This window comes from Phyllostomus discolor, chromosome 1 (assembly GCF_004126475.2).
Source record: "Phyllostomus discolor isolate MPI-MPIP mPhyDis1 chromosome 1, mPhyDis1.pri.v3, whole genome shotgun sequence".
In the NCBI taxonomy this organism is placed as follows: domain Eukaryota; kingdom Metazoa; phylum Chordata; class Mammalia; order Chiroptera; family Phyllostomidae; genus Phyllostomus; species Phyllostomus discolor.
Window position 1 is genome coordinate 210332421 of NC_040903.2, and position 9622 is coordinate 210342042.

Consider the following 9622-nt stretch of genomic DNA (forward strand, 5'->3'; position numbering starts at 1 on the left):
ATCCGTGTACGGCCTTGGCCTTGTTTCATTCTGCGTGCTTCAGTAGCTCCCTCCAGCAATCTCGCTCAGGGACTAAGATTGCGTAAATTCAGTGCTTATCAGACTCAAGTGTTTGGAACCCTTTGTTCCAATAAAATCTCTTTGGAAATCTGATATAAACCAAAAGGATAAAAGAGTTCATTTTATCAGCATTCCTTTACTCCTAAGTCCATACCTGTAATTTTATACCACCCAGTACAATGATGCTCAGAACTAAATGTTTTGATGACACACACCAGGAATCTGGGGTTAGAGGTGGCAGCAGCAAAGTTAACCTCGGCATGTGGCTCTGCCTCCTGTACGACTGCACAACATCAATAAAATTCTGGTTCACACAGAAACTATCTTAACCACTGCTCCCAATCTTCCCGATAAATCGAGGGCAACACACCCCTAAAAACCACAATACACACATCTGACAGGCTGCACCTGCACCTGTCACCACACAGGCTGACATCTCCGTACGGTCAGATCGGCAGGGGCGCCGGAGCCCGCACCCTTCTCAGAGCACTACACAGGTGGCGACAGAGCACCCGCACAACTCTGGATGATGAAAGGTCCACAGGAGTGCGTTTAACTATACACACACCAGTGCGGAACTGCGGCCTTCCTAGTGCATGACCCACACAGAAGCGACAATGGATTTTTACTGAGAACTGTACAGAAATGAGCTGCCTGCTTAGCATCACCTGCTAGGGCTTGGGATGTCTGGCCCCAAAGTATATGGGTTGCTCTGCCTCCACGCTCTGCTTATTGTCACCGTCCCCTTCTGCATTCCTAACGTTCAGGTGAGGTGCCACTCCAGTCCTGCCTGGAGAAGGGCCTCATTCTCAGCCGTGTCATCTTCATCCCTTATCAGCGCCAGCAACTCCGACAAGCCAGGGGCCAGCCCACCCTCTGGCTGCTCCAGCAATGATTCGGTCCAGGCGGCCTGACTCACAGCTTCTCTCAACTGCTCCTCTCTCTACCAGCCTCCGTGTGGACACAGTTTTTCTTCATCCTTCTGGTAAGTGGTCAGATATTTGACCTGCACATCCCTAGGATTATCAGTAACCCCCCAAAGCTGCTCAAGAGCCTGCAGGCATTCAGGGACTGAAAATAAAGGATTGATTAACATGAGGACACAGATGACATCATATGCTGGGCCTCTAAGGCTCTCTGGCAACTGCCTTCTTTTCTCTGCATCCGACACCTGCCGCGTCTTCATCACTAGAGTAGTATGAAACAGCCAGGATTTAAATTCTTCTTCTTCAGGTTCTGGAGGATCACTGCCAGAGAATCCCCTCAGTTTCTCGTACTTCAGGTATCGCAGGGCAAGCTGAAGAGCCTCATCTAATGCCTGTGCCAACACGTGGGCCCTCATTTCTGGTGTCATGTCCTGGTCTGGGTCAAAAGGGTCGTTTCCATACCCCAAAGCTCAGGTCAACTCAACCAATCGTACGCCCTCTTCTAAAAATTCAGTTCATCTGCTTAAAAACTCATTATCTGGGTCAGGGGCTTCGAGATCACTGTCCTGACACCCCCTTTTCCAGGTTACCTCCTTCGGCACCAGAGCAAAGCTGGTTTCTTCAGCAGCCCTATTAAGGCCACATTCCCATTCCCGTCCCTCAGGAACCTCCCGGCCAATCTGCCCTCACCTAAGGGAGCTAAACTGGCCCGCACGGCCTCCTTACAGGTCTGGGGGACACCAGCAATCTACAGCGCTTTCCGAGGGTTCATATCCATCTCCCTACACAGTCTTCCAAGGGCCTCAGCGTCATGGTGCCCAAAACGACATATTTAAATTCTAATTTGTTGGGGGCATCCGCCGCAATCCACAGTATTCCTTCGAAGTATCCCTGATAAGTCCCGCCGACGTCCCGAGTTCCAGGTCCTGTGAGGACAACGCTGTCGGGTCACTTGAAGGTGCCAAGGGCCCAGCCAGGGCTTGGGAAGCCCCGCACACCCTAAGTGGCTGGCGACCCCAGGGCGTCCCCACGGCGGCAAGCAGCCGTCCTAACCCCCTCCTCGGCCTCGGGCGCCCCTCCGTTATCTAGCTGCCCAGGGCTGCGTCCACCGCCAGCGGCTGAGGCGCCAGCCAGGGCCAGCTCCCGACGCCTCCCCAGGACGCCGGGCCTGAGGAGCGGGAGGGCGGCCACTCCCCGACTCGGACGGGGACAGGAGGGGGCTCCTGGGGGCTGTGCAGGGGCGCGAGGAGGGGCTGGCGGACCGCCTCTTCGGCGCGGCTCTCTCCGCGGCGAGGGGCGATGGGGTCATCGGAGTCCCGAGCCAGGGACCCGCGGCAAGGCCGAGGAGCCCACCGGCGGCCCGGCGCCGACGGCAGCCCACCTGAACGGGCGCCCCACCCCAAACCACGCCGCAGCTAGCGCCCCACCTGGCGCTGTGGGTGGAGTTCTCGGGAGGGCGGTGCCGCGGGGGCTGACACGCCCTGACGTCACGGGGGGCGGGCTCCTCGGGGCGGGGCGAGCGTGCTTCCGGGCCGAGCCGGAAGCCCCGACTGTGGCAGCATCCGGCACGGCGAGCGGGCTGGCCAACCCGGACAGGAAGGTGAGATCCCGGGCCTGCCCAGTTTTGCAGGCTCGGCCAGTGGCCGCTGCCCGGCACTGGGATCCCGGTGCTGCAAGGCGAGAGGCCGGGGCCTGACGCCGCCTGCGCAGCCCTGGTCGCGGCCCTCGGGTGCTGCAGCGTGACAGGGGGCGGGGTCGGCTTGGGAATCTCCCGGCTGGGCCGGGTGACAGAGGCTGGGGGCTCCGGGAGCAGCGACAGGGGCCGATCCGCCGCGAGACCCGCCGCAGTCGCGCCGTGCTTAATCACAATTAGCTTGTGCTCCAGGCTGGTCGCGTGCACCGTTCTCCCAGCCGGTGACCCCGGGGATTTCTTTTATGGTGGCTTTCTCTGACATGCCAAAGCTACCCGAGTATTCTGAACTGAGTGACTCTTTAACGCTTGCCGTGGGAACAGGAAGATTCTCGGGACCATTGTAAGTGTTTAAGAGTTACTGTCTTGACTTGGGGGCCCCGACATTGCTTTGACTTGTAGAACCGAGTGTTCACGTCTGAAGCAATACTATTAAGTCAGAAAGCATTTGAACTGTAAAAGTGAAATGTTCCGTAGGAAACCACTTTAGGTCCCGTCTCTTAATGGAAGGCGTACTGGACCTTTGTAAGCCAGATTGTAGTGATTTATTCTGTGGGATTCACGTAAAGGCAGAGTCAGTATATACTGAAACTTTTTATAATTCCTCATAACTATTACATAAAACAACAACCTGTACTTTGTTTACATGTGTTAATGAGATTTTTGTCTTAAACTGTAAAAGCGGCAGTACAGTATTTAGAACTCATTAGAAATAAAGGAAGTACATTTGGAATGGTTGCCTGTCGCAGCATGACTAGACCCTAACTGTATCTTCTAATCTTTTTAACTTCGAAGGCACAGAGCATGGAGAATGATGAATTTCCGTCAGCGGATGGGATGGATTGGAGTGGGATTGTACCTGTTAGCAAGTGCAGCGGCATTTTACTACGTGTTTGAAATCAATGAGACTTACAACAGACTGGCCTTGGAACACATTCAACAGCACCCAGATGAGCCCCTTGAAGGGACCACGTGGACGCACTCCTTGAAAGCTCGGTTACTCTCCCTACCGTTTTGGTTTTGGACAGTCATTTTCCTGATCCCTTACTTACAGATGTTTTTGTTCCTCTATTCTTGTACAAGAGCTGACCCCAAAACGGTGGGCTACTGTATTATCCCCATATGCTTGGCAGTTATTTGCAATCGCCACCAGGCATTTGTCAAGGCTTCTAATCAGATCAGCAGACTACAACTGATCGACACGTAAAATCAGTCACCGTTTTTTCCTCTTGATTACCCAACTGCCAGCACTGAAAGGAACCCGATCACAAGACTGCAGTTTTTCCACAGATCTCAGGAAGTTGTGGTGGGGCAGAGGCTTTTTAAAAAAATGTGACTACGGGGGCTATCTTTAACTGAATAATAAGGAAATTTTAGGTAAAGCCTGAGATACAATACTACAAAATCATGTTGATGTCTTCAGATTTTGGAAGTAAAATCGTGTCTGTTATTTTTATTCTACTGTGAAACATAGTGATGGGTCAGAAATTTTTTCTTTTGGGGGAAAAATGAGTATGGACATTTTTTATTGTGTTTAACACGTAAGAAGGTCCAAATATGGTCATAAAATTTAAATTTCACAGTTACTTCGCTTGCTTTAAAATTCTTCAAACGAAAATACCAGTTCATCTTTCTGAAGGCCAGCTATTTATGCTTGTGAGAAAGTGGTATAAATTATTGAGGTGATCGCTCTCCTGATATGCAGGATTTGTTCCTCCTTCTGGTAATGCTACTGGCATTATTAATTAACTACCATTATTAATGGTACTGATTTTTTAAAAAATCTTGGGAAGAGTCTAAATATTTGAATGTTGAGAAATCTAACTTACACATAGAATATGGAAACAAGGTGTGCAATGAAAATATTTGGTCCAGTGCCTGTCAGCTGTGTGATGGATGGCTCTCTAAAGGATGCTATCAAGTCATCATCCAGATATTCTTTTATAGCCTAAGGGCTGGCCCTCAGGCGATAGGTTAGTTGCATGAAGATGTGATCCTTGTACTTCCTCCTGTGCATCTGTACTTACTACCTCATGTCTGGTACCAATACAAATAACTAAAAATGGAAATACTAGATTTTAGGAGTTTTTCTTTTCTTCTGGGTGAGATCAAGATATATTTTTATACAGTCATGTCATTAATACCAGGGAAATGTTTCACACTGACAGATCTTAATAATCAACATTTTTTGGTGCTTGACTCTGTTGGGCCCTGTTCTAAGAACTTCACATGAATGAAGCCACTTAATGCAACAACCCTATGAGCTAACAATTATCTAGGTTTTACCAATGAGAACACCGAGGTGGGAAAGTTAGTTGCCAAAGGTCACAGCTGGTAGGTGGCACAGCCAGAGGTATAACCAGGCATGTGATGCCTTTTTTTTTTTAAAGGATTTTATTTTTTTATTTTTAGAGAGAGGGGAAGGGAGGGAGAAAGAGGGATAGAGAGGAGCATCGGATGTGTGGTTACCACTAGCAGGCCCCCAACTGCCTGCAACCCAGGCATGTGCCCTGACTGGGAATTGAACCACTGACCCTGCTGTTTGGAGGCCAGCACTCAACCAACTGAGCCACACTGCTCAGGCTGAGAAAGGTTTTTCTCAGTTTGTATGAGCTACTGGAAATCTACAAGTTTCTAGCAACCTCAAACTTCAACAAGACTGATTGGATCACAATGGAAGGCTGCACACTGCACAGCAATCTTTTACTGGAAAGATAAAGCAGGTACGTTTGCAACTCAAAAGCAGCAAGATCAGATTCTTTAATTAGTCTCATTTCTGTCCTTTACTACCTCCATAGGTCTGGTTCCTGAAATGACTTACCTTCTGCTACAGTACTTGGAATCTTCCAAGTAAGCTGTGGTTTGAAATACCTGTTTCTGTGAGGGTCAGATAGCCCAATCACTCACATCTTTTGAGCGTTAGCTAATTACAGACATTCCCTGACTTACCATGGTTCGACAAGATTTTTCCACATCGTGCTTGTGTGAAAGCAGTGTGATCAGTAGAAACTGTACTTTGAGTTTTCACCCTTTTCTGGCCTAGCATTCTGCAGTACAATTCTTGTGATGCTGGGCAGCGGGCAGCAAGGTGGTTTTGCCCAGCTGTAGGCTGCTGTGTGCTGAGCACGTTTAAGGTAGGCTAGGCTAAACTCTGTAGGAGGTTCAGTAGGTTAGGTGTGTTTTTAGGCTAAACTCTGAGGTTCAGTAGGTTAGGTGTGTTAAATGCATTTTGACTTATTTTCTTTAAAAAGATTTTTATTTATGTTTAGAGAGGGGGAGGGAAGGAGAGAAGCATGGTTGCCTCCTGCACACCCCAACTCTGGGGGACCTGGTCTGCAACCCAGGCATGTGCCCTGACTGGGAGCTAAATGTCAACCTTTCAGTTTGCAGGGGGGCATGGAATCCACTGAGCCACACTGGCCAGGGGTCGACTTACATTTCCAAGATGGGTTTGAGCTGTAACCATTGTAAGTCAGAGGAGCACGGTAGTGTGCATGCTGCAGGCACTGCTTTGAGTGATTTACATTCATTCTCCACAATAGCCCTACGAGGCAGGTATGTACTGGTACTAGTGCCATTTTGCAGAAGAGGAAAATGAGAAAACGAGCACGTAGGAATTAAAAACTTGCTGGTGGTCACACAGCAAGTAAGTGGAAGAACCAAGATTTGAACCCAGGATGTCTGGCTTCAGATCTCTAGTTCTATCATTCTACTACACTGCTTCCCAAAAAAAGGATAATTTGAGGAAAATTACTGAGCAGTTTCTTGTTTTATTTGGTTAGTCTTGAAACAGTGAGAGTTTGGAAATGATTTAAGAAAATTATGTTACTTTTTTAAAGGTTTATTTATTTAGTTTTAGAGAGAGGGAAAGGAAGGGAGAAAGAGAGGGAAAGAAACGTCAATGTGTGGGTGCCACTCACATGGCCCCTACCGGGGACCTGGCCCACAACCCAGGCATGTGCCCTGACTGGGAATCGAACTGGTGACCCTTTGGTTTACAGCTCACACTCAATTCACTGAGCTACACCAATCAGGGCAAATTATGTTACTTTTTGTTTTACAAATGTCTGATATAATGCAGGGTTTCTGAATTTGTCACTTGTCTCGTGAAGTAATAATTCCTTTTTGTTGAAGTAGACTATCTCTTATGCTTCAGATTCTAGTATTTTTTAAGATTTTATTTATTTATTTTTAGAGAGAGGGGAAGGGAGGGAGAGGGAGAGAAACATCAATGTGTGGTTGCTTCTCATGCGCCCCCTACTGGGGATCTGGCCCACAACTCTGGCATGTGCCCTGACTGGGAATTGAACCAGTGACTCTTTGCTTTGCAGTACAGCGCTCAATTCACTGAGCCATGCCAGCCAGGGCCAGATTCTAGTATTTAGAGGTTTGGTAAATAAATGCTTAGTTCATCCCTGTCTTTCAAGATACTATTGCCTTGGTAGTATAAATATCAAAGTAATTACAGTAGGAGTAATACACTATTTCCAAATGTAATGATTGCTAAGTTAATGGGGTTTTTTTATTATTTAGAAATTAATTATCCAAGTTTGATTATTATTTTGTCTATGACTACTTAATAGTTAAAAGCACTCTTTTGGTAAAGAGGGAAAGGTGCGATTTATCTCCTAGCTCTATTAAACCGAGGTGTCTATATTTTCTGATTCCAATTCCTCTTCTCCAGTTTACCCTGAATACAATTTGATCAGGTGTTTGCTGCCCGCCCCCCAAAACTGCTTTCATGTCAAGTGGTGGCCAGTAAGTTACACATAACTAAACCTACTAGTCAGGCCTCAGTCCTCACATTACTTGTCAGCAGTTTTTGACATATTCCCTCCCCTTGAGATATGTCTTCTGTTGGCCTCTGGAGCAGTACCACTGAAGAGAACCTTAGTGAAGGTGGAAATGTCCTTTGTCCGTGCGGCCCAAATCGGTAGCCACTAGCCACATGAAATGAGCCTTGAGATATGGCTGTGACTGAGGAACTGGATTTAAAATTTCAATTATAACTGAAATAGCCACGAGTGACTGGTAGCTGCTGGGTGTTAGCCCAGTTTTAGATACTTTCCTGGCTTTCCCCCTTCCCCACCAGCTTCTCCTGTCTCCCTCGCTGGTTCTCCCCTGGGGGTCTGCCCCAGTTCCCTCTTCCCCACTTACTCCTTCGGTCATCTCTTCCAGGCTCATGGCTTTACATGCTCACATACCACCACCTTGTATCTCCTGAGCTCCAGACTTGAATATCCAGCTGCCGACTTGATACTATGACGTCCAACCAAGCTGCAGCTCTCTCCACCCACCAGAACCTGCTCCCTAAGTCTACTGCACGACTCCCTCCACACAACAACTGGTGAGGGATCCTTTCAAAATGCTACCCCTCTCGAAAATCCTGCTCAGCATAAAAGCCGAAGTCCTTAACATGGCATAGTCGAGTGAGTGGCCCTTGACCCAATTTGGTTCACTTCCTAATGCTCTCATGACCCGACTCCATTTCAGCCACACTGGTTTTGTTGATTCTAGCACACACCAGAAAAACCTGTTTCAGGGCCTTTGCACTCAGGTCCTTTTTGCCTGGGTGCTTGGGCCTGGCCCGCTCCAGCACTCTCTCCAGACCCCCGCCCCACTGTCGGCCGAGTGAGGCTGCCTCCGACCTCCCCACTGAATGCAGCATCCCCCTCCCCACTTTTCTCCACAGCGCTCATCACACGGCACCACGAGACACAGGTTTTTGTCAGGATCTGAACTCTGGCAGGGGAGGGATTTTGTGTATTTGTGCACTGCTATATGCCCCATGCCTGGAACAGTGCCTGCAACGTGGAAGGTCCAGGTTGACATTTACCCAGTGCAGAGCATACACTGTCACACATACTGGGTAGGTTTGGTTATTAAACTCTTTGAGGTTTCAGCATGTACCGATAGATTCATTTCAAGGCCAAGATTTAAAATGAGTCTCCCAGTGTATTATTGCCAACAATTCTTGTCATGTTGGCTGTCTTGGGATGTTCTTTGCTGATACAGAGAAAAACGACCCATTCCCAAACAAGCGGTGTGTGTTAGGTGGCGGTCAGAGCCTGGAGAGGTTCTCGTTACAACAGTGACGACGGCTCCCTGACTGCCCAGCACGCGCACCAAGCGTCACGACACCGCCCAGAGCGCCAGGATGCCGGACAGAGCGCTGGGGTTCTAGGCCATTCCTCGGCCTCGTAACACATTTCAACTAGCAATGTTTTTCTAGAAGTGGCTTCTATCTCCAGCAGAATTTTGGCACCAGAGTAAATTTCCATTTAAAACTGGACCCCAGTGGCTCCAATGTCAACTGCTACTTCTAAAAGATTTCCACAGACGCTTACTGGCTGGCACTCACTGTTTCCTCAGCCACGTCGTTAAACTGAGCAATTCTGACCCCAAAGTTCACCTGAGAATGGAATACTTGCAGCGACACTGAAATCTGTTTAACAGTTTGAGAATACTGCACTGGCTGGAAGGCAATTTTTCCAAGGTTAACACTAGGCAGGTCAGTTTTAGAAACATCTCTTTCTTTCTGGTACCCTACCTCACATTTAGTCCCATCTTCCTCGCCTCTTTACAAGTCACACTCTACTCTCTATTCTATTCTGGCAAAGTAGTCGTCAGCTGGGAAATGTGGGTTGTTGTTTTTTTAAGTCTGAATTGGTTTATTTTTGCCCTGAATTACTTAGTGACACTTTAAACTGTTAATATGGCTTTTGGGTGGCTCAGTTGACTGGAGTGTCATCACCCCATATACCAAAAGGTTGTGGGTTCCATTCCTGGTCAGGGCACATACTTAAGTTGTTGCATTTGATCCCTGACTGGGGAGTGTATGGGAGGCAACTGATCCATGTTTCTCTCGCACACCGATGTCCCTTGCTCTCTTAAAATCAATGAAAATATTCTTGGATAAGGATAAGTAAATAATAAATAAAGCACA

General features: G+C 48.1%; 1 protein-coding gene across 2 annotated transcripts; it reads left to right on the top strand.

Moving 5' to 3' along the window:
* Window positions 1–2487: 2487 nt before the first annotated feature.
* On the top strand, window positions 2488–4745 carry TMEM251 (transmembrane protein 251). Of its 2 annotated transcripts, none has more exons than XM_028508020.2 (2): window positions 2488–2586; window positions 3472–4745. In XM_028508020.2, the coding sequence occupies exon 2, from the start codon at window positions 3488–3490 to the stop codon at window positions 3881–3883; it is 396 nt and encodes a 131-aa protein (XP_028363821.1). In that variant the 5' UTR covers window positions 2488–2586; window positions 3472–3487; the 3' UTR covers window positions 3884–4745. The 2 variants fall into 2 exon arrangements, with proteins under 2 accessions (XP_028363821.1, XP_028363820.1); XM_028508019.2 differs by lacking the exon at window positions 2488–2586 and adding an exon at window positions 2593–3019.
* Window positions 4746–9622: the final 4877 nt, after the last annotated feature.

Coding starts and splice junctions, on each gene's coding strand:
- TMEM251 (XM_028508019.2), top strand. CDS start 2,922: ATGGTGGCTTTCTCTGACATGCCAAAGCTACCCGAGTATTCTGAACTG. Junction 3,020..3,471: donor GGAAGATTCTCGGGACCATT/GTAAGTGTTTAA, acceptor TTAACTTCGAAG/GCACAGAGCATGGAGAATGA.